Source organism: Macaca thibetana, chromosome 7, assembly GCF_024542745.1.
Source record: "Macaca thibetana thibetana isolate TM-01 chromosome 7, ASM2454274v1, whole genome shotgun sequence".
Lineage (NCBI taxonomy): Eukaryota > Metazoa > Chordata > Mammalia > Primates > Cercopithecidae > Macaca > Macaca thibetana.
Window position 1 is genome coordinate 16,202,774 of NC_065584.1, and position 26,018 is coordinate 16,228,791.

General features: G+C 51.3%; 1 protein-coding gene across 5 annotated transcripts in view; it reads left to right on the plus strand.

The window, feature by feature from the left end:
* The first annotated feature begins 483 nt into the window (after window positions 1–483).
* The window catches only part of CCDC88C (coiled-coil domain containing 88C), a 148,444-nt gene continuing 122,909 nt past the window's right edge, over window positions 484–26,018 (plus strand). Inside the window, exons 1-4 of one of the 5 annotated variants that reach the window (XM_050799002.1) lie at window positions 522–692; window positions 1,487–1,587; window positions 7,811–7,842; window positions 9,939–10,047. In XM_050799002.1, coding sequence (XP_050654959.1) covers window positions 689–692; window positions 1,487–1,587; window positions 7,811–7,842; window positions 9,939–10,047 — 246 coding nt within the window. In that variant the 5' untranslated portion in view covers window positions 522–688. Of the gene's footprint in view, window positions 693–918; window positions 1,162–1,486; window positions 1,588–7,810; window positions 7,843–9,938; window positions 10,048–26,018 lie in introns of those variants that run through there. The other 4 variants (XM_050799001.1, XM_050799000.1, XM_050799003.1 and 1 more) reach the window with 4 other exon arrangements.

Consider the following 26,018-nt stretch of genomic DNA (forward strand, 5'->3'; position numbering starts at 1 on the left):
GAGTCCGCAAAGGCGCAGGGCCGAGCTCCCCAAGCCCGGAACGGGCGGTGGCCTGGCGGCTACCTCGGAGAGCAGAGCAACCTCGGAGGACAGGGCGTCCCAGCTCCCGGCGCGCACCAGCGCCCGCGCGCCCCAGTCCGCACGTGGCGCTCGGGCCCCGGCTACAGGCGCACGCGCGCAGGGAGGCGCCACGTGCTGGGGCTCCACACGCCGGGAGGCTGCGCTCAGCTAGGGCACGCGGTCCCACGGGCGGGGAACCGGGCGCCGCGACCCACCCGCCGCGGGCCACCAGCCTCCTCCCAGCGCCCCGCGTAGCCGCGTCCCGCGCCCGGGCTCTCGGGCTCCCGGGCTGGCACCGCGAGGCGGCGCGCCTGTCGCCCAGGGCCGCCGAGGGGCGGGGCCGCCCGCATTGTTCCTCCCCGAGCGGCGGGCCCTCCCCTTCCCCCAGACCCGGGCGGGGCGCGGGGCCGCCGAAGCCGCGGAACGTGGGCTCGCGCGCCCCGCCTTTGTCTCCCGGGCGCGAGCCGCCGCAGCTCCGCGCCCGGTGCTCGCTGCGGAGCCCTTTTGCGCCGCGGCGCGGGGGAACGGGGACTCGGGGCGGGAGGTGCGGAGCCGGCGGGCGCAGCCTCAGCATGGACGTGACCGTCTCGGAGCTCCTGGAGCTCTTCCTGCAGAGCCCGCTGGTGACATGGGTGAGTGTGCCTGGCTCCCCGCCCCTTTGTTGGTGCACCGGCTCCTCTCTAGCCCGGCAGGGGGACGTCGCAGACCTGACTCGGCCGGGGCCCCGGGTGGCCCCGGGCCGCTAGGGACGCAGCAAGTGGCTCCCGGCCGGGGTTGGGGCCGCGTCCTGGAGTCCGGAGCTTTTAAACTCTGGAGCCGGCGCCCCTGTTCTGCGTCCAGCGCGGCACCCCGCCGCGCTTTCGGCCGGGCCGGGAGCCGGGCGGGTACACCTGTTCCCGCCGGGGCGCTAGGCTGGCGGCCTCGGGGCGGACCGGGTCCCAGTGGTCACTCCTGTCCCCGGGGTTGAGCCACTCCCGAAGAGGACCCCATTCTTCGCAACCAAATATCTCGTGTAGTTTTTCTGAATCCCTCAGACCAGCCGGTGGATGGCGGTGACGGGTGGGGAATGGGGGCGCCGAGTGGGAACGTGAACAGACTGGGGTGGGCGCACTGATTTACAATGGATTTGAGACGTGAGGCATTTATTGAAAAGTCCTGTCTTTTTTTTTTTTTTTCTGCCCTGGAACGCAGGAGAAAAGTGGCGAGGAAGTTTTCCTCCTTCTGTCCCGTGTCTGTTGCCCGGCGCGGGGAGGGGAGAGAGGCCCTGGGAGAAGGCCGGGCTCGGTCCCTGCTGAAGGGTGGGGTGGGCGTGGGGGACCCTTTTCTGCTCACACTGACCCGGCCCGTCTCTGCCTGGGAGAGCTTTGGACCGTTTGTGCGCTTGGGGTGACTTCCTGTCTTTCTCTCCTCGTCCCCCTCCCGGCAGGTGAAAACTTTTGGCCTGTTTGGAAGCGGCAACCAGGACAACCTGACTATGTACATGGATTTAGTGGACGGCATCTTTTTGAACCAAATCATGCTGCAAATGTAAGTTACCTTCTTCTCGGAGAAAGGAAAGAATGGTGCGTTAGAAAGTTTCAGAGTAGAAAAGGAGTGGAAGGTTGCATGGCCGAGTGTGTGTGGGGTGGCGGGTGGTTCTCTGAAGATAGAGACGCTGGTATCTCAGTATTAACGTGCCTAGTGGCGTTAATACTGAGTATTAACTAATACTAATAGGTGTTTGAAGAACTCCAGGACAGTGGGTCGGGCAGTTCGTTTGATGAAGGAGATTTGGAATTGAGTGACTGCCGTTTACCTGGTGGAGATAGTGCAATTGACTTCAAACTCAAGGACTTAATTGTGGTTTGAGCAATGAAATGAAAAAGTCCCCTTTTGAAGGGCAGGGAACTGTAACGGAGAGTGTCTGGTTACAGGAAGTGTCGGGGTGGGCCCAGGCATCCGAGGGTTACTATAAAGTTTCATTTTAGATGAGGTCGCCTGTGTTTCTGACCTCCTTTACATTTCATCTTCCTTTTTCAGTTGCCCCAGAGCAAGTGCAATCGATTAAGTCCCACTCTATGGACTGAGTTTAAAGTCACAGTGTTAGGAGGGGCCCAGGGAGTCAGAGGCCTTGGTGCTGTTTGTTTGGAAGCATGCAGCCTAAACAGGGTCTTGGTAGAAGTTACTCTTGCCAGCGAGTACATCTGACCACATCCTTTCCTGTTGCTGAGTTGTGCATGGCCTGTCTGATTGACAGCTTGCCACAGTGTAGGTGTTGGCTCCTACCTTTGCATTCTGTTTTTAACTCAGAAACTGCAGGGAACATCGGAACTGTGTGTCGGGATGATTCACAGGCACTTGAAGCAAAATAAAACATCCTGATGTTCTCTGTGGATCAGCCTTGTGTGCTCACCTGTTCACCTACGACTGAGCAGCTTGTCATACTGGAGCATAAATCTATTAGCTAATGAGAGATCAGCTTCATTCGTGGCTCACAAAGGCAGAGGAGCAGTTTGCATTGGCATATCCAGAAAGTGGCTTAAATAAATTGCCTTAAATGGCCTGTTTAGAAAAAAATAATTGAAGAACCTTGCTCTTTTTTTTTTTTTTTTTTTGGAGGCGGAGTTTCGCTCTTGTTGCCCAGGCTGGAGTTCAATGGCGCGATCTCAGCTCACCACAACCTCTGCCTCCCGGGTTCAAGCAATTCTCCTACCTCAGCCTCCCTTGTAACTGGGATTACAGGCATGCGCCACCACGCCCAGCTAATTTTGTATTTTTAGTGGAGACGGGGTTTCTTCATGTTAGGCTGGTCTCAAACTCCCAACCTCAGGTGATCCGCCCACCTTGGCCTCCCAAAGTGCTGGAATTACAGGCATGAGCCACTGTGGTGCCCGGCCTCCTTTTGTTTTAATAAGTCATTTGATGTCACCCTGTTTAATGGTTTTGTTGTGTTTTGTTTTTTTTAAGGTTCACAGCTGTGGGTGTAGGAAAAAAAGTCACTACCAATCTTACCAATCTTCAGAGTTTAATTAGATTCAAAAACATAAATCTGTTGCCAGCTTTGGCAGCACTTCTTATATAACTTTGTTGAAACTGAATTCTCCGGAAGCTGTCTCGTGACATATTCGAGTTCTGGCCACTCTCCCCTCATTCTGTGAGACCCTGAAAATTACTGGATTCCATTGGCGCAATGACTGGTGAAACTTCAACCTGTCCTTACCCAAGCCCAAGACTGTTTAATTAAAAAAACCAGCAGTATCCCCAGCCTTTTCATTCAGCTCCTACACCCAGGCAGAGGGGGGAACAAAAGCACTGGAACTGTTTCTCTTTCTTCCCTGACCTTTGGAATTCCTGAAGCGTTTCCCACTTGCTTGTAAATCAGGAAAGCCTGTTGGACCATTCCTTTGAGAAATGCCAGCTCATCACTTGTTCGCATTTGGCCTGTGGCTAAATTCAGGGGAGGGGCTTCTCCCCTTCCCTGGCAATTTTAGATGTTCTCTCTGTGATACGCCAAGGTAATCATTCCAGAAGTGGGAACTGGTAAATTGTAGCTCTTAAGACTTCAAGAAGTGCTTCTGGGTCCCTCTGGATGGCTTGGGCACAGAGGAAGGGCGCATGGGGAGGCCGAATGGCTGGCTTTCCAGAAAAGAATGAGGAAAGAGAAGAGAGTGGGTGGGCATGGTTTCCTGCATGGGTGATCAGAATCACCCAGTTCCAGGTGATAGAAGTCGGAATAGTGTTTTTGCATCTGGAAGTGGTGAGGATTGACTGGAAGGGACCCGGGGGTCCTTTTCGGGGCAGTTGAAATGTCCTTTAGAGTGGCTGGAATATGTTTCATTTTCCAAAACTCCTCAAATGATAACTGTATGCATTTCATGCTATGTAAAATTACCTCAACTAAAAAATGAACCCTGGCCCGCATCAGTCAGCCTACATAGTCAGCTGGGGTTCAAAGCCTTGGCCTCCCTCTTACCAGCAGTGTGACACTGGGTGCGTTGCTCAGTGCCTCAGTTTCCTCATCTGTAAAATGGGATGTAAAGTACCTTCCTTAAGAGATGGTTGTGAGGACAGAATGAAACCGTGTGTTAACATTTAGCTATTTGCCTATGTAGGTGCCATCTTAATCCAGAAAGGATTTGAGGCCCCAAGTAAAAGTTTTTTTAAAATGTTTTTCCGGCCTACCTTTTCCCCTACATTCTTAGATCCTTGGATTACCCCACAGCTCTCAGCCCTTAGCCCTCTACCAGTGATGTCTAGGGCAACATTGGACCCTGTGACCCAAGTCCTAGCCCCGCGTTTAGACTGTACTGCACTTGAGCCTCTGTTTTCACTTCTGCCAAATGGCAGCATGCCACTAGCCAGCAGCTAAGGGGTAAGGCTGTTCTGCCTCATCTTCCATGCCAGTAGCTACTAGACTGTGCTGTTTGCCTGTTTTGATTCCTTTGCCCCAAGTTCATAGGACCTGAGGAAATCGCATTGAGCAGCACTGCTAACAGAGCTCAGATAAGAGGCTGTTACCTAACACCTCGGAGCCTTGTGGAGGTTGGCTGGGGGTCACGTGACTGCACCTGGCCATTGTCTCCAGCAACCCGAGAAGGCTGTTAGTAGTCTCTTGGCCCTGGTCTCCTGGTGACACCAGCACCTGGAAGCAGGGAAGCCCCATAGGTTCAGTTTTCTGGGGAGGCCCGGGGCTAGGAGAATTCATGAATGAAAGTGAGGCTTTCAGTGGCCTGGAGGGAGAGGTCTGGGGATGCCTGCTCAATAGCTCCTCTGTCAACATGGTGTCTGGTACCTACCAGCACCCGAGAGAAAAAGTTTGCTATGGTTAACTTTGGACACCTTTTTCATTCTCTTGTAGGAAAATTATTTAAGAGCCTTAACCCTAGCATCAGGCAGACAAGTTCAAATGCCCACTCTGCCACTTCCTAGTGTTATTATGTTGGGCAAGTGACTGAACCTCTCTAAGCCTTGATTTCCTGATCTGTAATAAGGGGATGGTGTTTTACCAATTTGAGGGAGGTTTAAATAAAACTGTATGTATAGAAAAAGCCTAACATATGTCTATCATTGTGCAGATGAGGCCCAGATCTGAGTTTGTGTGTGTGCCTGTGTGTGTGACGTACGTACGTGTACCCATGCCTTTAGCACTGTACATCTGTACTTGTGAGGGTGAACCATCCAGTTTGATGCAGTGGCTGAACCTGGAACGTGGCACTAGGGCTGAGAGCTTGTGCCCTTTAAGTTCAACCCTATTTGTTTAGGCTCCTTTGTGACCCCTGGTGCTAGCTGCAAAATTCAGGATACTGTGTTAATTATTCATAGGTTAGAAACATCCTCAGGGAAATGGAAGAGTTTCTTTACCTTCCAGAAAGCATTTGAAGGGTAACTTTTCCCCCAGTGCACTTGAAGGACAGTTTATGTCCCTCTTTTGCAGATGTAGAAGCTTAGGAGAAAAGGGCAAATTTTACTTTTTGGTTGAATGAATTTGTATTGGCGCAAAAATCTTGGGAAAAAACAATTTTTATTTACGAACTTCAGTAATTTCCATCTTTTGGCTGCAGTATATGACACATGGGGGCTTTGAGTCCTTAAAAATTACACAAACAGGCTGGGTGCGGTGGCTCACGCCTGTAATCCCAGCACTTTGGGAGCCCAAGGTGGGCGGATCATGAGGTCAGGAGATGGAGACCATCCTGGCTAATACGGTGAAACCCGTCTCTATTAAAAATACAAAAATAATTAGCTGGGCGTGGTGGCGAGTGCCTGTAGTGCCAGCTACTCGGGAGGCTGAGGCAGGAGAATGGCATGAACCTGGGATTGGGAGGTTGCAGTGAGCCGAGATCCTGCCACTGCACTCCAGCCTGGGCAACAAAGCGAGACTCCGTCTCAAAAAAAAAAATACACAAACAATTTATGTTCATCCTAGAATAGGAACATATACAGATGAGCAAAATAAAAGTTGACCTGATTTTACCATGTGGATGTAGCGATGTCAATATTCTAGTGCCTTCCAAATGTTATCTGTGATATATATTAATACGTGTCCTTAATGTATTAATATTTTTATACAAATATGGACTCATGCTATTATTTTTTAGCATGGGTCCATATTTGTATAAAAATACATTAAACATGGATAAAAATATTTAGCATGTTTTTTAACCTGTGATAAATTACAGACATCTCTCTGTGTCAATACACAGTTTCTTGATTTAGCTTTAAATTTATGAAGTTTTTGGAATATGACCAAAAGTTGGGGGCTGGCTTTCCCAAAGGAGGGGGCAAGGTTATTGTAAGCCTGAATTATAACTCTCTTTAAAATTCTAGCAAGAGTTGGTTTCCTTTTTTTTTTTTTTTTTTTTGAGATGGAGTCTCACTCTGTTGCACAGGCTTGAATGTAGTGGCTTGATCTCAGCTCACTGCAACCTCTGCCTCCCAGGTTCGGGTGATTCTCCTGCCTCAGCCTCCTGATTAGCTGGGATTACAGGCGCATGCTACTATGTCTGGCTAATTTTTGTATTTTCAGTAGTAGAGTCAGATTTCACCATGTTGGCCAGGCTGGCCTCGAACTCCTGACCTCAAGTGATCGTCCCACCTCGGCCTCCCACAGTGCTGGGATTACAGGCATGAGCCATCGTGCCCGGCCAGCTTCTTTTTTTCTAGTGGGAAATTTTTATGAAAAGGAATCCCTGGGGGCCCACACTTTAGACTTGGAATTCTTGAAACTCTTCAAGTTCCGACCAGCTATCATGTCTGTGTCCTGTCCTGTCATCCTGATACTAGAGTGCTGGCCTTTTATGTTTTAGGACTATCATGTAAAGATGATTGTTCTGGATGACAACTTTTGGGGAAGTGCAGTTGTGTAACGGTTATAATAACATCTTCCTGTGGTACAGAAGCAAGTGCAGTCCAAGTTTGCTAATGCAGACGTGGGCTTCATGGAACCGTATAGCCTTTGAGGGCCGGAAGGATTCTGTAGCCATTTTGCAGCTGAGCACACTGAAGCCCAGGGAACTTTGGCTAGGCTTGGGACCTGGACTAGAACCCGTGTCTCCTGACTCCCATTTCCTACAGCATGGAAAGGTGAGGGTTACGGGAGTGCTGGGCAGAGTGGAGATTGAGATGTGCCTGCCTTAACTGTAGTTGAGGCTTTTGTTTTGATTAGTGTCTTGATAGCCTCTCTTTACCCAGAAAGGCTTAGTTAAAGGAGGGCGTACTAATAATCACGATAAGTAGCTTAATTACTCATACAGTAAATGTCAGGGTTTTTAGTGTTGTTTCAGTGAGCTGTTTCTTCCAAGAACTGGGGAGAACAAAAGCAGGGATGGTCAGAGGCTTCTATGCTGTGATGTGAGGGGACTCCCAGGTTCCCGACCCTGAGTGTATGCTGTGCCTTTGCACGTGCTGGAGATGTCTGCGACGCATACTGAGGTTTTTGGCTCCTGGCACTCCTAGGGTGGTCCCATCTGACTTCAGTGAAAGGTGGGACTACAATGACAAAGGCGAAAAAAAGAAGAAACAAAAACAAAACAGAAAAAGTGCTTCATGTTCTCTGAGTTCTGCTATTTTGAGAAGCGCATTCGTCACTGAAATTGATTTTCGTCTTTTAAGGTATCTACAGTAAAGGGAGGAGAATTGTACCTTTAAGATAAATTACTTTATAATGCCAGGAACACTTCTGTAGCTAAGAATGCCTTTGCAGTTTAAATTCTGAATGCCTCTTCTTTTCCTGAATTAATTTTCACAGAACTCTTAACCTTTATTTTCTCAGTTATGCATGACTCCAAGAGAAACACGTAACACGTAAGTGATTTGGCCACACTCCATCACTGTACTTCCAGAAACATTTGAAACGATTTCGATCTGTAGGGTTTTTTTTTCTTTGTCAATTTTCTACTAATTATTGGCTTTGAATGAACCAGATGGCATTGAGATTGATTTCCTTAACTCCCCACACCAACCCCCAAGAGGCTCAGCACCTTCATCACGGGGCCTGGATGACAGAAGAAACTGTGAAGACAGGCCCTCCTTTGAATTAGCCATCCTTCGCGGTGTCTTGGGACCGTCAGATGGAAGGGAGGCCTTTGTTATGAAAAGCAGCACGCAGTCTGTGGAAGGGTGGAAACTAACTCAGTAATGCTGAGTGCTGTCGTCTAATGGAAAGCGTCTTCTGACACTGAGCGTTTTGAGAAATGTCCTGTATATAGATGAGGAAGGGACATAATACATCACTTGATGTAGATTTCTAGTTTCATCACAACCAGACCCGACTTTTGCCTGAGGTTGGAAAATAAATGACACTTTGGAGATTTCCCACATGAATTAATTGTGTCTCTTAGCATTTCTTTTTTTTTTTTTTTTTTTTTTTTTTTTTTTGAGACGGAGTCTCGCTACGTCACCCAGGCTGGTGTGCAGTGGCCAGATCTCAGCTCACTGCAAGCTCTGCCTCCCGGATTCACGCCATTCTCCTGCCTCAGCCGCCCGAGTAGCTGGGACTACAGGCACCCACCACCACGCCCGGCTAGTTTTTTGTATCTTTTAGTAGAGATGGGGTTTCACCGTGTTAGCCAGGATGGTCTCGATCTCCTGACCTCGTGATCCGCCCGTCTCGGCCTCCCAAAGTGCTGGGATTACAGGCTTGAGCCACTGCGCCCAGCCTCTTAGCATTTCTTACAGGGTGCCTTGTACACCATAGAAGTGTCGTAGATTGATTATGCCAGTTTCTCAAATAGGATTTTTGTCCCTGGAATTTGTAAATCATAGGGAGGACCAGCCCAAGACCAATTCACATGACAGAGGGAGACCTGTGTTTAGTGGAACATTATGATTTTATTGGTGTTTTAAGTCAGAAAAGGTACCATTTTGGCCTGGCACGGTGGCTGACGCCTGTAATCTCAGCACTTTGGGAGGCCAAGGTGGGTGGATTACCTGAGGTCAAGAGATTGAGACCAGCCTGGCCCACATGGTGAAACCCTGTCTTTACTAAAAATACAAAAATTAGCTGGGCATGGTGGCACGCACCTATAATCCCAGCTACTTGGGAGGCTGAGGTGGGAGAATCGCTTGAACCCGGGAGGCGAAGGTGCACTAAGCTGAGATTGCGCCACTGCGCTACAGTCTGGGTGAAAGAGCAAGACTCCGTCTCAAAAAAAAATAAATAAATCAATAAATAAACAAACCATTTTAGGCTGGGCACAGTGGCTCACGCCTGTCATCCCAGTGCTTTGGGAGTCTGAGGCAGGAGGATGGCTTGAAGAGTTCAAGACCAGCCTGGACAACATAGTGAGCCCCTGTCTCTATAAAAAATAACAAAAATGTAGCTGGGCCTGTAGTCCTAGCTGCCTGGGAGGCTGAGACAGGAAGATCCCTTGAGCTCAGGAGTTTGAGGCTATAGTGACCTGTGATGGTGCCACTGCACGCCAGACTGGGTGACAGAGTGAGACCCTGTCTCTATTTAAAAAACAAAACAAAACAAAACTACCGTTTTTCTTCGTCTGTCTGTCTTGATGTTTCACATATTTTTCTTTGTTCAGCTTTTAATTCTTCTAATCTTGAAATATATTTGGCTGGGTTGGTTTTATACAATATAACATTTGGGGTCTGCACTAATATGTGATTGTTCTTTTTGGGTGCTAGGAACGGTGAGAATGGAAACAGCATTGATTAAGGGCCTGTGGTGGGCCAGGTGCTCGGGTCAGGGAGCAGAAAGGCGATGTGTGGCCCACCTGAGGTCCTGGCTTAGCAGTGGCAGGATTAAGATTTGACTTGAACCACAACTGCCACAGCACGGCCTCATGGTCACCTAGGGACTGGAGGACAAGATGCTGGGTCGTGGCTGGGAGAGGAAGTGTGGCAGCTGCTGGGAGATGCAATTTCCATTCTCGTGTTTCTTCCCCTAGAGATCCCAGGCCCACAAATCAACGCATCAATAAGCACGTCAACAATGATGTGAACCTTCGCATTCAGAATTTGACCATCTTGGTGAGAAACATTAAGACCTACTATCAGGTAAGGGCAGTTCTGCTGTCAGGAATTCTGATGTGTGTCCATCAGTATCGTCACTGTCACGGTTTTCCCACAGGAGGCCGGGAGGAAACGGTGCTTACGTTTAGGCCTCTTCTTGTTGAAGTTGGTCGCGTTCATGTGAACCCTTCGTTGGGGCGTGTGTGAGGAGGAGATGGTGTGTTGCTTTCCCTTGTTCGGTGAATGTTCTTTGAGCTGGAAGGCCCCAGAGAGGAGCCTCGGTTTGCAGCCTCTGCCCCAGGATTGCAGTTGAGTGGGGACTGGCTGGAACGGGCTGGAATGACCCTGATGTGGTTGTTGTCCCCAGCCCCTGGCTCAGTGATTCTTTATACAGGAACCATTCAAGGGTTGAGGGAGAGGAGGAACCACAGGAGGGCTATGAAGACCTCAGGAGGCTGAGGCAGGAGAATCGCTTGAACCTGGGAGGTGGAAGTTGCAGTGAGCCAAGGTCGTGCCACTGTACTCCAGCCTGGTGACAGAGCAAGACTCCATCTCAAAAACAAACAAACAAAACCCCAAACCCATCCCAGCCTTGGGAAGGCCAGTTGAGAGTCTTTGATGGTGTTAGTGATCTCTGGCCAACACGGATGGAAATGGACTGAAACTGTGTATCTTGGAGCCCTGGCTTGCTTTTTTTGTTTTTGTTTTTGTGTTTTTTTGAGACGGAGTCTCACTCTGTCGCCCAAGCTGGAGTGCAGTGGCTCCATCTCGGCTCACTGCAAACTCCGCCTCCCAGGTTCACACCATTCTTCCGCCTCAGCCTCCCGAGTAGCTGGGACTACAGTCGCCCACCACCACGCCCGGCTAATTATTTTGTGTTTTTAGTAGAGACGGGGTTTCACCGTGTTAGCCAGGATGGTCTTCATCTCCTGACCTCGTGATCTGCCTGCCTTGGCCTCCCAAAGAGCTGGGATTACAGGTGTGAGCCACCGTGCCTGGCTGGGAGCCCTGGTTTTCAAACCTTTTCTTAGCAGTGAAACTTTCCCCCTGTATGATTTTTCTTGAGACCCCAGGTGAAGCCCAGTGCACTGTGCTCAGCTGTCTCCTCGGCCTCCAGGGCATCTGTCTGGGTTCCCGGGACCCCAGGGGACACAGATTGAGAACTGCTCAAGAACAACTGCCTCCCAGATTCAGGCCAGCGTTTCACTATACATGTGACTAGACTCCACCTGACACCTGTTCCTCGCACTTGGCTTCCTGGGCTGTACCTTAGTCTTGTTCTGGGATTGGGGAGTATGTTTGGATGTTGTGAGGCCTCTGTTGATGTGAGGAAGCCCTCTGGCCAGCTGTGACTCCCCTTCTGCCCTTGTGCAGTAGTTGCTGGTTCTGGGGTCCGCTGAGGGACTGCTGGGTGGGATGTCAGGCGGAATGTGTACTGTGGCATCGGGCTTCGTGCTGGGCCCAGTTCCTGTCGAGGGCTGTGGTTGCTGCAGGAGCCCTTGCTTCTGTTTCAACGTGAATTTGAAACTCAACGTGAGAGGGAGGGAATGGACAATGGCCTGGGTTTTCTGGGATTGTTTCCATCCCTCTCCCGTTGGGTGGGGGTGCTGGCGTGGTTTGCCTGTGTGGGCCAGTCCAGTGAGCCATCCGTGCTCACTCCAGAGACCACTGGGAGAGGGGCACCATGGGGTCTCTGGACATTGCGTCTGGGAAGTTTAGAACCAGCCGCATCCCTTTAGTTCCAGATGTCTGAGGAGGGGGCCGAGGGTCAGGGAGAGGCCTGGAGGCCTGGAGGACCGGTGTGGGAGCCTGTGACAGTTGGCTCTGGGGAGTGGAAGGGGAGCCACACTCAGCATGGTGTATGCTATAGGCAGGGGCATTTCTGCTGGTGTCTCCCTCTCGACAGCTGTGCACAGAGGCAGTGGGGCAAAGGCAATGGTGCTGTCAGTGACCTGGGCGTCTGTGATGAGGGCCTGGTGGCTGTGCTGGCTGCTCAGCAGGTGCGCAGGGCATGGACCCTGTCTGCAGGTGCCATTCGTGCCAGGCAGGTGCTTTCAGTGCTGTGTGCTAAGTGCGGGGGGAAGCACATAGTGCTGCAAGTTCAAGAGGCAAGACCCCCTAAGCCAGCCTGCACGCGGGCAGGTGGGGAAGCTTCTTGGAGCAGGTGATACCTGAGTGGAGTTTCAGTGGGCAACTGAGTTTCTAGTTTGGAGGGTCATGGGAGGGAATGGGCAGGGCTGGCCAGAGCCAGCGGTACGGCACCGGGCAGGTGTCTGCATCCCTGTCCTCCCTCCTCCTGCACTGTGAGCTCCTGGATGAGCTTGGATGTGGTGAAGGTCTCAAATGGAGGTCTTCATGAGTAGCACGGGGCAGGCTCTTGCTGCAAGCTGTTTGGCCATAGAGATGCCATCCTCTGGCCCTGCCAGCCCAGGAGGACTTCTGCTGTTGGTGACCAGCCACTCTGAGGGTCCAACTCTGGGCCGGGCAAAATGGACTTGACCCTCGCTTGAGACTGCGTGGGTTTGAGAAGCAGTTTGCTGTTCTTGGGGTACTGTGCAGAGTTCCAGAAGGTGGGAGGTGGCCACACAAGGTAAAAGATGGCCAGCCCACCCTCAGGGTCCAGAAGGACTTCCAGGTGGAAAGAGGACCCTGCATCCCAGCTCCCCGTCCTTTTGTGCTGGGAGCTCTTGGAGGACCGGCTGGTGTGCGCCGGCAGTCTGGCCCAGCTCAGAGCAAATGGTCAGTCAATCAGTGTGTGCTGACAGCACTTGCTGCTGACCAGGGTTGGTCACCGCCTCTCAGTCCTGCCCGCTTGAAGGAAGCTGACAAGATGCTTGTGTTCAGGGCTGGCACATTCCGTGTGGACAGTGTTCTGCTGTGTATTTTTTTTTCCTTCCAATTTATGACAAAATAAAGTTCTTGTCATATAGGTCGTACTGTACGTGCTCTTTGTAAACAGCTTGGAAAACAGACAAGGAGCACAAGAAAAGACGCACCCGTTAGCGCAGCACCCAGTGACAATCGCTGTTAACGTTTGTCGTATTTCCTTCCAGTTCTTGAGTGAATGGTTTTTGTTTTATGCCATTGTGGTTGTGGCCATATATACAATTGCGTATCCTGCCTTTTTTCCCTTCCACCTAACATTATGGCGCAAACATAACCGGTTATTATAGTCAAGGGGTGTTCCAGAACGTAACAGCTGCCGCCTGGTCTCTTCTTGGGAAAGTAACCCCGAAGGTCCTGAGGGCTTGGAATTAAGTGGGACAAACGTCGTTGTTTACTCTGGGGTGCTGCGTGGGTGGGCCTCCCTCTCACCTGTGGCTTTTCGGTGGACACGTCAAGTTCGCGCAGTCTGGCTTGGGGTTTTGTCTGCCAGGAGATGGCTTTGTGCCCCTAACTGTCCCCTTCTTCTCTGCGGCACACTGGAGCAGTGACAGTCTGGAAGGCCAGGCCTCTCCTAAAGAGCATGGGCCGTGTCACTAGGATGCTCAAGTTGATCTCTGAAAACCTGGGGAGGCAAAGGGTCCTTGACCTTTTCCTGAGCAGGGCATAGGTCAGCAAGCGGGTGGAAACCAGTGTGGCTGAGATCCCATCCCACCACCGGCATTTAAGCCAGATCCTCCACCTTCCTGGCTTACTGCATTGGACTCTTCTGGGATTGGGGCCCTGGAATCTGCGTTTTCAAAAGTTTCCCAGCTGCTTGAATCTCACCATTCCAACGGGATTGAGAGTGGTGGTTCTCAAAAGTGTGGTCCCTAGATCTGCAGCCTCGCTGGGAGCTGGTTAGAGATGCAGATGTAAGTCGGGAGTCTGTATTTTAACAGGCCCCCAGGGGACTCTGAGGCACATGCCCATGGGAACCACTGGAACCAATGGGTGAGAACATTTCTGGTGATTTCTAGAAGAGTCACATTGAGCTGGATCTCCTGGGCAGAAGGAGCTCAGTCCTCACCAGGTGACCCTTCTCCATCACATATGCCAGATGCATGTCTCATCACCCCAGGGCAGGAAGGCAGGGTCTCAGAATGGAGGAGGGGAAGGAGAGGATGCGGTGACCAGGAGGTTACCAGAGGGAGGAGGGGATGTTGAGGGAGTAACCGGGAAGGGACAGAGAAAGCCAGAGTAGGACAAAGCCTTGGAGAGAGAGCACCTGGGTCAGTCTCTGCATTTTGGAGAAGAAAAGGCTGGCCTGTCCAAGGTGGGGACACCAGCTTTAGGACCGCACCCTCAAATGGGACATCTGCTGAGTAGCCTGGAGGACAGGCGAGGCTGGGCCAGAGCCCCACGCTGCCTCAGCCTGGCTGGCCGGGGTTACCCTGTGTCCTCTGATGCTTGTTTTACTCATTCAACAGCCAACCTCCTTTTCATCTGGCTTTTTAAAAATTTAATTTAATTTTTTGAGATAGGGTCTTGCTCTGTTGCCCAGGCTGGAGTGCAGTGGTATAGTCTTAGCTCACTGCAACCTCCCCCTCACTGGGCTCAGGAGATCCTCTTACCTCAGCCTCCTGAGTAGCTGGGACCACCAGTGCACACCCTACGCCTGGCTACTTTTTGTATTTTTAGTAGAGGCAGGGTTTCACTATGTTGGCCAGGCTGGTCTCAAACTTGGGAGCTCAAGCACTCCTCCTGCCTTGGCCTCCCAAAGTGCTGGGCTTATAGCATGAGCCTGTAAGGCTCACGGCATCTGTCCTGGCTTTTTTTTTAAATTAAATTTTGGATTTGTGTAATGGTTTGCTTTTTCCATTAAGAACCTTGAATATTTACATTAAATGCAGATAGTGGAGTCAGGCTGAAAGTGAGGCTGTTCCAGCAGAAGTCTGCCCTGTGCAACAGTGGTTGGCCTGTCTGTGCTCTGGGGTTGTGCCTGGCATCCCATCCCCATTCCCTGCCCTGGACACCTTCAGGCCGGCGCCTTGTCCGGAAAGGGCCTCATTGTCGTGTGAAGTTTCTGAGGTTTCTTTGGCTTTGTGTGGTGGGAAGCACTTCAGATGGTGGCCTGGATACATTCCCTGTGGGTTGATGGAGACGTATGTCTTTGTCATCGAGTCCACACATGGATATCTCATCCAGTGAGATCGGGACCGTTGGATGGATGTGGGGACTTACCCATAGGACTCACTCTGAAATGAGGTGTTTGCTGTTTCTTCACGTGCCTCTCCTCGCCAGGTGCAGAGGCTGCAAGGCTGGGGTCCCACCGTCTCTCTGGGCGGGCTGCTGTCCTCTGAGCCTCCTGAGTGTCCTCCTCCAAGTGAAGGGTGTGGGCCTGAAATGCTACAGCGGCATGGTGGCCAGAAACTGCGAGATTTAGAGTTTACGATCAGCTCAAGGAAGTTTAGCTTTCTGGGTTCCTTGAGCTCGGCTCTCTGACTTCTGGCCTCTAGCATGGGCACAAGGCCAGAAGCTTCCTTATCTCAAGTGAAACAGAGGAATAAATACAGCCTGGGTGCCTTAGCTTCTCCCAGCCCTTTCTTTTTCCTTTATTGCTTTGAAGAATTAAAAATAAAACAGTACAATTGGTCATAACGAACACTCACATACCTGTCGTTCAAAATAAATACGAACATATGGTTCTATTTTTCCATATTTGCTTGAGACCTTTTCTTTTTTTTTTAAGAAGTAAAATTTTCTGTTAAGATAGACGTTCCCACCAGCCACTACTAAGCCCTGTTGTCCTTCTCTCCCTTCCTGGGGTTAATACCTCTCATTAATTTGGTGGTATCCACTTAACACTTTTATCCTCTTGCTGTGTATATGTGTGTGTGTTGTATATATATGTGTGTGCACACTATACATGCTTGTGTACGCACAGAGCTTTGTGTGATCTTTAAATGAGACTTCCATAAATGGCAGCACTTTGCCTGTAACTTCTTCCTCTGCTCAGCCTTGTTTCTGAGATGTCAGCCTCTGTGGTAGTTGTATTAGATAAGCATGCTCTGTTTACTAAAAATTAGGATTATCTTTAAGAAATGTGGACATTTTGTTTGAAGATGGAAATTTTTGTCTTTTAATTTTTGTTTTGTTTTGTTTTTGTTGCTGTTGTTCGAGACAGAGTCTTGCTCTGTTTCCCAGGCTGAAGTGCAGTGGTATGATCATAGCTCACTGCAGCCTCAACCACTCAGGCTCAAGCAGTTCTCCCACCTCAGCCTCCTGAGTAGCTGGGATCACAGGTGTGTGCCACCATGTCTAGCTAATTTTTTTTTTATTTTTAGCAGAAGCAAGGTCTTGCTATGTTGCCCAGGCTGGTCTCAAACTCCCGGGCTCAAGCGATCCTCCTGCCTCACCCTCTCAAACTGCTGGGATTACAGGCGTGATCCACTATGGAAAATCTTTTGTCAAAAGGAGGAATAGAAGGAAATGTACATTTGACATTGTTGGTGGAAACAACACATTAAACTTGTGGCTCTGTCTTATTTGTGTGGTCTGGAGAGTTTAGTCTGCTTAACTGCTTTGATGGGCAGGGACAGGATTCAAGGGAACTTAGAGTCCGCTCAGGCCATGGCTACTGGTACAAGAGGCATTTGCTTTAGGAGTAACAATACGTTGTATAGAATTTGCAGAGGAGAAATTAGTTTCTCCACTTTTGACTTCAAAGGTTAAAGAGGAGGGCCATATTTTTGATTTTGTAGCTCATGTCCACATTGTGAGGAAATTAGAAATAACATTTTTGATTATAAAAATATATTCTGGCTGGGCATGGTGGCTCACGCCTGTAGTCCCAGCCCTGTGGGAGGCCGAGGCGGGTAGATCATGAGGGCAGGAGTTGGAGACCATCCTGGCTAACACGGTGAAACCCCATCTCTACTAAAAATACAAAAAAACTAGCTGGGCATGGTGGTGGGCGCCTGTAGTCCCAGCTACTCGGGAGGCTGAGGCAGGAGAATGGCGTGAACCCAGGAGGCGGAGCTTGCAGTGAGCCGAGATTGCGCCACCGCACTCCAGCCTGGGCGACAGAGTGAGTCTTTGTATTAAAAAAAAAAATATATATATATATATATATATATGTTCTTACTATATATATATTCTTTATATATATTCTTACTATATGTATTCTTTCTCTCTCTCTCTCTCTATATATATATATATTCTTACTATGGATTAGGAAATAGAAAGAAAGTTAAATTCACCTATTATCTCAACACCTAGGGATACCACTGCCAGCATTTTGGTACTTGTGCTTGCTTTGTGTGTGTGTGTGTGTTTCTGAAGTGTGGCTCGTATCATTATACTGTTTGTAACCTGCCTTTTTTTCATTTACCATGCAGTGAGCCAGCTTTTCCCCACCATTAAATACTCCCTCATAATATGAATTTTGGTGTCTGTAACATTTTATCGTGTGGATGTGACTCCTATCATTGTCTCAGAATCAGAAACCATGCCGCTGTGAACATACTTGGTACACAAGTCATTCAACACATGTTCTTATTTCCTTAGCAGGGAGTTCCTAGGTCAAATGACATGAATACTTTGAGAAGTTTTGCTACTTATTGCCAAAATAGCCTTATTTATAGGTTTTTTTCCTTTTCTTTGGTCAATTGCCCATTTGTGTTCTTCACCCTTTGTGATTGCATTTGTTAAAATGTAGCTGTTTTAACAAATTGCTATTGCATGCTGAAGATTCTCGAGTCCCCGCCAGGCTGGCAAGGTCCTGAGGCTGTTTGTGATGTCTGGGTGGACTTCGTTTGTGTTGGAGGATCTTGAGTGTTTTTGGGATCTCTCCAGCAGGACTGCCTGAGGGAATCGTAGGGGCGTTAGAGAACAAGGCAGCCATTAGGGGCAGGGCCTGGCTGTGGCTGGGGGTCCAGCCCAGGCCTGGGCTCCATCCCCACATCGGCAGCGGGAGCTTTTGTGGACCTGAGCATCCGGAGGTCACAGTCAGCTTCCGTGTGAAGGTTTGCAGTCTGTTCAGAATTCAAGAGCGAACCCTGAACCCTCGACTGCTGGGAGGTGCGCCTGAGGAGGGCAGTGGTCTGCGGGAGTGGGGGGAGCCCTCGTCCTCCTCCCATCCCCCATTCCCTAGCTAGCGCTTGTCTAGTAGAATAAGGAAATGCAGGATGTGGAAGCTCTGGTGGCCCAGAGGTGGGTGGGACTTGCCAGGTTACCGGCTTTTACTCTTTCTCTTTCTTGTCCTCTCCATGCCCGAGATGCTCACGTTTTGTGGGGTGGGAGAGTAGCCAGGTAAATCAGCTGCAATAACACCTGTGTACTCAGGACACGGAATATGGCCAGACACAGGCCTGGGGAGCAGGGATCTTGGAGAGCTTTCTCAGGGGAGATGTCTGCCTGCGGCTGGCGGGTTGACTGGCAGGGAGGTGGTGTCCTGCAGAGCTTTGGAGACATAAAACAGCCCAAAGGTTGGGGCATTTCTTGGGGGGTATGGGGGTGAGGCTGCAGGCTGTGCTTAGGTGCTTAGGAATCTGTACTTTTTGTTTGTTTGTTTTTTTGAGACGGAGTCTCACTCTGTCACCCAGGCTGGAGTGCAGTGGCGCCATCTCGGCTCGCCGCAACCTCCGCCTCCCGGGTTCAAGTGATTCTCCCACCTCAGCCTCCTGAGTAGCTGGGATTACAGGCACCTGCCATCATGCCCGGCAAATTTTTTATATTCTTAGTAGAGATGGGGTTTCACCGTGTTGGCCAGGCTGGCCTTGAACTCCTGATCTCAGGTGATCCGCCCACCTCATCCTCCCAAAGTACTGGGATTACAGGCGTGAGCCACCGAGCCTGGCCTAGGAACCTGAACTTCTAAAAGAGAAAGCTTAGGAAAGAAAACTCCTGCTCCTGTTAGGAGAATGCATAGGTGTTGGGAGGGGTTGGCAGGTCGCGGGGCCCTGGACTGAGGCCACGGCAGCAAAGAGAAGGATGAGCTCTAGGAGACTCCATGGGGATCCAGCCCAGATGTGGGAATCCCGGGGTGAGGGGTCCCTGGGTTCCTGATGTGACGTGGGGGTGGGTGTTGGTGCTGCTCTCTGGGTGAGCCTAGGGCTCTGGGTGAGGAGAAGTGGGCTCAGTGGGGAGCAAGCCAGCTTGGTGTCACTGGTGTCGGGCAGGTGGAGCTGAGCGTTCCCGGCTAGGCATGCAGATGGAAGCCATGGGGAAGTTGGCTAGAGAGTCACAAGCAGGCGTGGGGGATGAAAATTGCCCACGGCCGAGGAGGTGGGAGCAGGCCCCAGGGTTAGGGTTGGGCAGAGCACATGGGACTCCCCAAAGTGACAGGAGTCCCCCAAGTGGGAGGACCGGAGGGAGAGTGGGCTGCAGAGAGAAGCCCTGAGGAGAGAGGGCACCAATACACAGGGCTGCCCGTGGTCCAGCAGACCACTCAGCTGTGGGCGGCTCAGTGCCCACCTGGCGCAAGCACCCTAGGAGAGCAGGAACGGCCGTCCGGGCCCGAGACCGTCTTGCTCTGCAGCAGACCTGCGCGCCTCCCAGGCTGCCGGCTGGTGGTGGCGGCTTCCCGATCAGCCAGACCAGAGGGCCGCAGTTCTCAGGGCCACTAGAATCCCCTTTTCCACACTTAACAAAAGGCCTGTACTCCCAGCCTGTGCTGCTCCCTGCCTTGCTGGCTCCTGCTGCTTGTATTTCTTTCAATTATTTATTTTACCTTTTTATTTATTTTTGAGACAGGGTCTCACTCTCTCACCGACCCTGGAGTGCAGTGGTGCGACCATAGCTCATTGTAACCTCAAACTCCTGGGCTCAAGCGATCCTCCGGCCCCAGTCTACCAAGTAGCTAGGAGTACAGGTGCGCACCACCGTGCCCAGCTAATTATTTTTGAATTTTTTGTAGAGATGGGGTCTCACTGTGCTGGCCAGGCTACTCAAACTCCTGGGCTCAAGCAGTCCTCCTGCCTTGGCCTCCCAAGGTGTTGGGGTTACAGGCGTGAACCCCCATGCCAGCCAGTGTTGGTGTTACAAGCTCAGTGGTTCAGCTGTTGGCCAGGGGTGGAGCAAACGGGCTGAGGACTTGGTGATGTGCTGAACGCCCAAACCTCTTGGGAGGCAGGTTTGGTTTCTGTAAGCTGTTAGAGTGCCAGTTGGACTTGTTTTCCTTTCTTTTCTCTCCTTTTTGTTGTCAGAAGAAATGCTGTCCAGGCATATCAGATAGCAGCGAGGAACTGTGGGACTCAGATCTGTGGCCATATCAAAAGACTGAGAGATGAATGGGAGGGAGCTTAACCTTTTCTGAGTGCCCTTGCTGGGGACTTCAGAACCTCGTTGTATTTCACTGTTACTTCGGTGTTATAAAGAAGAAATTACCGTCTCCATTCTACAGATTAGGAAACCAAGGCTCATGGAGCAAGATCAGGAAACAGCCTCAGAAAGCTGCAGGTTTTCTTCATCACTGGCTGCTTGGAGAAGCTTCTTTCTACAAGCCAGGCTTTCTAGAATCATGTAGGGAGGTAACTTGCTGCAGGTGGACCTGCTGCCCTGTAAAGGCTGGCAGGGCCAGTCAGGATCTGCACCCGCAGTGGGGCGGGTGGTGCAGCATGCGGTGTGCCCTCAGCTGGGAGTGTGGGCTCCCGTGATAACCAGGCTTCACACCAGCCTGGAGCCCGGAGGAAGGGACTGGGTTGCTTCAGGCACCTCTGAAACTTCCGGGGTTGGGCGGAGGGTGGAACAGGGAGCAGCTGGCCTCAGACTTCACCCTTCACCCGAGAGTGGCAGGAAGCAGAGATTCAGGGCTAATTGCAGGGGTTGCGGAGGGCGAAAGGTGGGCTTGATGTAATTAGCAGAGTTGGAGTTCAGCCAGGGCAAGGAGGTGGAGAGAAAGTGTGTGTGTGTTTGAGCGTGTGTGAGTGTGTTTGAGTGTGTGTGAGAGTAAGTGTGTGTGTGTACACAGTCTTTCTGTTCTCTGAGGGTTCTTTCTCTAGGACTCGAGTCAAGACCTTGATTTGCTGGGGCTTCCCTCCTGTCCCAGGAGCGGCCACCCTGTCCTCTGCCTTTGCAGGAAGGAGGTTTGGCTCAGGAGTCTTGCTTTCGCTCCTGGTGTTGGGGGTGTCAGCCAGGCCCCTTGACTGACCCCTTGCCTGGGCCTGTTGGGCACAGCACCGAGCCCAGATTCTCAGAACGTGCAGCCTCAAAGGGTCTCCTCAGAGACCTGCCCACTTCCTGACTTTGACACACTGGGACGTCCCCCAGGTCCCTCTCCCTCCCCAGTTGTTCCAGAATCATGTTTCTGATACAGGTTATCTTACCATGTCAAGTATTGACTTTTTCACTGTTTGCTCAAGTTTTTTTCTTTCTTTCTTCTTTTTTTGGAGATAGGGTCTTGCTCTGTGTAACCCAGGCTGGAGTGCAGTGGTGCGATCACGGCTCATTGCAGCCTCGACCTTGATCTGCCAGGCTCAAGCAATCCTCCTGCCTCAGCCCCCAGAGTAGCTGGGACTACAGGCATGCACCACCACTTCTGGCTAATTTATGTTTCTGATTTTTTGTAGAGATGGAGTCTCTCTGTGTTGCCCAGGCTGGTCTCGAACTCCTGAAGTTGTTTCCTAATTCATGGCCATTTATTTACAGAGCTGTGTGTTTATGAGCCCATCTTGGGAGCACAAAGTAAGCAACAAAGCTTCTGGGAGTGGAAGCTGAGTGATCCCCTGATTAGAGGGCAAGGAGTCTGAATTTGTGCTTCCAGAAAAATTATGGCTGAAACGATGAGTGTTAAGCTTGCAGAAGCCAAGCGTGAGCGGTGTTGGTGTTCCCGGTGCTTGTCGGGCTCATTCTTAGTTAGGTCTCGTTCAGTTCTGATTGAAAGCTGCGCTTATGGGTGATGAGTGTTGTGGGATTCGAGTGATGCGAGCGTGAATGAAGGTTGGAAACACAGCTTACTTTATGGACACACCCTAAACGCCAGAGTGGGAGGAAGTGGCAGGAGGGACCAGTTCCTTTTGTGACAGAAAGGAGAGGAATGGATTTCTCAAGTCGTTAAAAAGAAAAAACAGAGGTTTCTCCTTTGCCTTGGGTTTGGTGTTAAATGCCAGGATCAGCATGTTTGATGTTCTCACTGGTTTGTCAGAAGGAGTTTCTGAAGAAGAACTTGCCCAGGCAGGCTCTGCCTCTCCGTGAAGCCGGCTGCGTGGCTCCCCTCCAGGGCTCGGAACAGTTTTTGTTATTCAGCTGTTCTTTTGGGAATGGCAGAGATTCTCTGCTGCTTCGCCTTGGCATCCAGGGCCCCTTGGTCCTTCACGATATAATTGTTGTGATGTAATTGTAGCCTTGTTTTTCTAGTAATGAGAGCAATGTTGAAGGAAAGAGGATGAGGAAGTGCTGGTCTTAAACTGGTGGTTTCAGCCAGGACTGTAGAAGGTGAAGGGGCCGCACTGTACCCCCAGTTCTGAGTTGGTGGTGTTTAGTGGGGAGGCAGAGGTGTCAGATAAAGAGTCAAGGCTGCCAGGTTCCACTGCGAGGCTTCTGTCGGTTGGGGATTGGGTTTCGGGGGAGGTTAAGGGTTGAGGGGTACGTAGGGGCGTTCTGTAGGGGAAGAGACGGGCACACTGCAGCTCCAGGGAGAAGCCTCCTGTTGCTTCCTTCAGCTGCAGCTGGGCAAGCCTGGCCTGGGGTCTGGTGGCCTGGGGAGGGAGCAGGCAAGTTTGCCTTCTCGGCTGGGGGACGAGGAGGTTAGCCACTGCCTGGTGGAAGTGGGTGAGCCAGCTCTGTGGGGTGACTTCTTTGGTTACCTGAAGGCCAGGAAGGTGAAGCCAGAGAACAAGGTGGGATGGGAGGTGGGAAGGCAGGAATGGTGAGCGCTCTGCCACTGTGTCAGCTTGGGTCCCTGAACTCTTTCCCTGGTCCACAAGCTTGTGTTCACTGTTCCCAGCAGTGTGACTTAGGGTGCATCGGTCCAACGTCACCCCTAGAGCAGGGGTAAAAATTACCTTATAGGTGGTTGTGAGGCTCAAATGAGGTCACGAACCGTTTCCTGAGTCAGTGAATAATAACAGTGACAGCTCCGGGTCCCAGCCTGACTCTGCAGGGGATGCATTTGTTCACCTGTGTTCTACAGGCAGAGGGGCAGTTACTTGCAGATAGGGGACTTGGGAGGCAGGAGACACAAATTCAAATAGAAATGGAAAAACAACCATGAGCCTCACCATCCTTAGAGGCACAAGGTCGAATGGCGGGTTCCTTTGAGCGCATCCCTCAGATTTGTGGCCTTGGGTAAGTGACTTCATCTCTGAGAGTCTTCCTTGTTTGAAAAGTGGAGATATTAATAGTGCCAGCCTGGGAGGGTTGTAGGAGGGGTTCTATGAGGGCCTGGTACTCAGGGGACACGTGGGTGGGAGGGGAGGATGCCCACCCCTCTGGCAGCGGGGTGGCGGGCAGGCCTCCCACTCCAAGCCCCCTCCCCTGGCCGCTCTGCGTTCGTCTGTCACTGAGCAGATTATCCAAGGACCCCTCCCGGAGTAATGTGCTCTGATTCATTTGGATTAGTCTCACGCGTGTGCACGTGTGCCTGTCTCTAGCCCGGCACATTTTTCTCCTGTATGATCGTTTTATTTTAAGCTGAGTGACTTACACATATTATCTCATCAAAGGAAGCCTCACGATTTTATCCCTCACCAGCAATAGAATTCCTTAAAAGCAGGCACTGAATCTTTTTGTTTGTCTGTCACCGCACCAGCATGGAAATGTGTCTGCCGTCAGTCAGCATGTGTTAGTGACAAGATACCTAATGATAGAGGCCACCATTCAGTGGAGTAAATAATTCAGAGAATAAGTCATTACAATCGGGGAACACGGTGTTGCACCAGGCCTGGACTGGGAATCCTGTCTCCAGGTTAAAATGACCCTGCAAAGGCCTCCCGACCTGCTGCCCTTTCTAGACTGTTGAGTAATTAGAGGATGGGGCCTGTCTTGTTCCTCTGTGTCCCTGACACATGGCAGGGACCCAGGCCCTGACTCTTTAGGGGGTAAACGGGGGTAAACCGGTATGGAGGTGCAATGCAGTGAGGGGGCTGGGCTGGAGCTTAGTCTCCCCTACTGTTTTCACACAGACCTGTAGGCTTTTCATGTGGTGTTTGCTTTGTTGATGGAAATGCCATATGTCAGGTACCGGGAGGGAGGCCCAGTTCCTGAGGGGTGGAAATTAAATTGATTGTTTTCAACTTTGTCTAGCCAGCTTGGCTCCCCTGAGCGTTCTAAGGTTTAGGCTGAATGACTTTAAAATTTTAAGACTAAAATATTTGCCTCCTTTCCAAACCTTAATAACCAAACAGGCTCACCTTCCTGCCCAGCAAGTCAGATTTACAAAGCCTTTAAAGTGTGGAATTGTGGCTAAGGGACAGAAACTCCCGAGCAGTTTGGCACTTTTTGTGCTCAGTCTGTCTTCTAGCACCCTGTTTTTGGGGTGAGAATGTGTGGCATTCAAATTTTATGGAGTAGAGCTTACGAAGTTGATTTCTTTTCTTATATTTTCTTTTTCTTTTTTTGAGACGGAGTCTCGCTCTATCGCCCAGGCTGGAGTGCAGTGGTGCGATCTTGGCTCACTGCAACCTCCACCTCCCGGGTTCAAGCAATTCTCCTGCCTCAGCCTCCTGAGTAGCTGAGATTACAGGTATGGGCCACCATGCCTGGCTAATTTTGTATTTTTTGATAGAGACGGGGTTTCACCATGTTGGTCAGGCTGGGAAGTTGAATATTTCAGATGGAAATGGACTAAGTTGCAGAGGCGGGTATCCCATGCTTACATGCCAGCAGAAAGAAGCGGTGGTGGTTTCTGAGAACTCTGGGCTATTTTGCTAACCACCTGGGGCAGTTAGTTGGGAAGAGTTTAGAAAGTAGCTGGATTGCGTTACTGCACTCCAGCCTGGGCGACAGAGCAAGACTTCGTCTGCAAAATAAAGTAGCTGGAAAGCAGACTTTCAGCTCCAGAGTAGAGTAAAACTTTTAAAAACAAGGTTTTTAAAACAGGTTGTCCAGACCTTCAGAGGAAGCCAGATGGGGGCTGAGGTGTGGGCCATCTGGGAAGGCGCTTCTGTCTGTACCCCTTCTCCTACCTTACCCTTGTTTCTTCCTTTGGTAGGTAGAATTCGCTCAAGTTGCATCTACCTCATCTGCCCCTCTGCCTGCAGGGCTGGGGGGTTAGGGGGTGTGAGGGGGCTCCCATCCTACTTACAGGCAGAACAGCTGGCACCTGGATCTGTCATCTCCCAGCTCAGCTTCTCCCAGGGCGGCTCCTCTTGTCCTCCAGGGCCACCCTGACACTGGTGTGACCTGGGGCAAGTGGCCCAGCCCCTCCTAGCCTGTTCCTCCTTTGTCAGATGGGGGTGATGACTGCACTCCCCTCCCTGGGTTGCAGCAATTCCGAGAGAGCCAGTGAGCGACTGGCGCCTGGGAAATGCCCAGCCCGGTGCCCGGTGCCCATGGGCCATTTCCAGGAGCGGGCTCTGGTACTGTCTCTTCCTCTCCTGCTCCCTCACACGTCCTGCCCTTGCAGTTTCTCCTGCCCCAGCACCTTTCCTTTTTCCCTATGTGAGGCCTTGAAGACTCTCTGGAATTTAATGTCATTATTGCCGTCATCACACCCCTGGCCCTGACTTGTTTTCTGTGTGTCCCACCCCACATTGTGGACTCATTCAGGGCGGGGACTCCGGCAGCCTCTGCCTGTCCCAGGAAGCGCAGTGAGGGGCACAGTGAGAGTGGGGGGGCGCAGCGAGAGTGAGGGGCGCAGCGAGTGTGAGGGGGCGCAGCGAGAGTGAGGGGGCGCAGCGAGAGTGAGGGGGCGCAGCGAGTGTGAGGGGGCGCAGCGAGAGTGAGGGGGCGCAGCGAGAGTGAGGGGGCGCAGCGAGAGTGAGGGGCGCAGTGAGGGGCGCAGTGAGAGTGAGGGGGCGCAGTGAGAGTGAGGGGCGCAGTGAGGGGGCGCAGTGAGAGTGAGGGGCCGCAGTGAGAGTGAGGGGCCGCAGTGAGAGTGAGGGGGCGCAGTGAGAGTGAGGGGGCGCAGTGAGAGTGAGGGGCGCAGTGAGAGTGAGGGGGCGTAGTGAGGGGGCGCAGTGAGAGTGAGGGGGCGCAGTGAGAGTGAGGGGGCG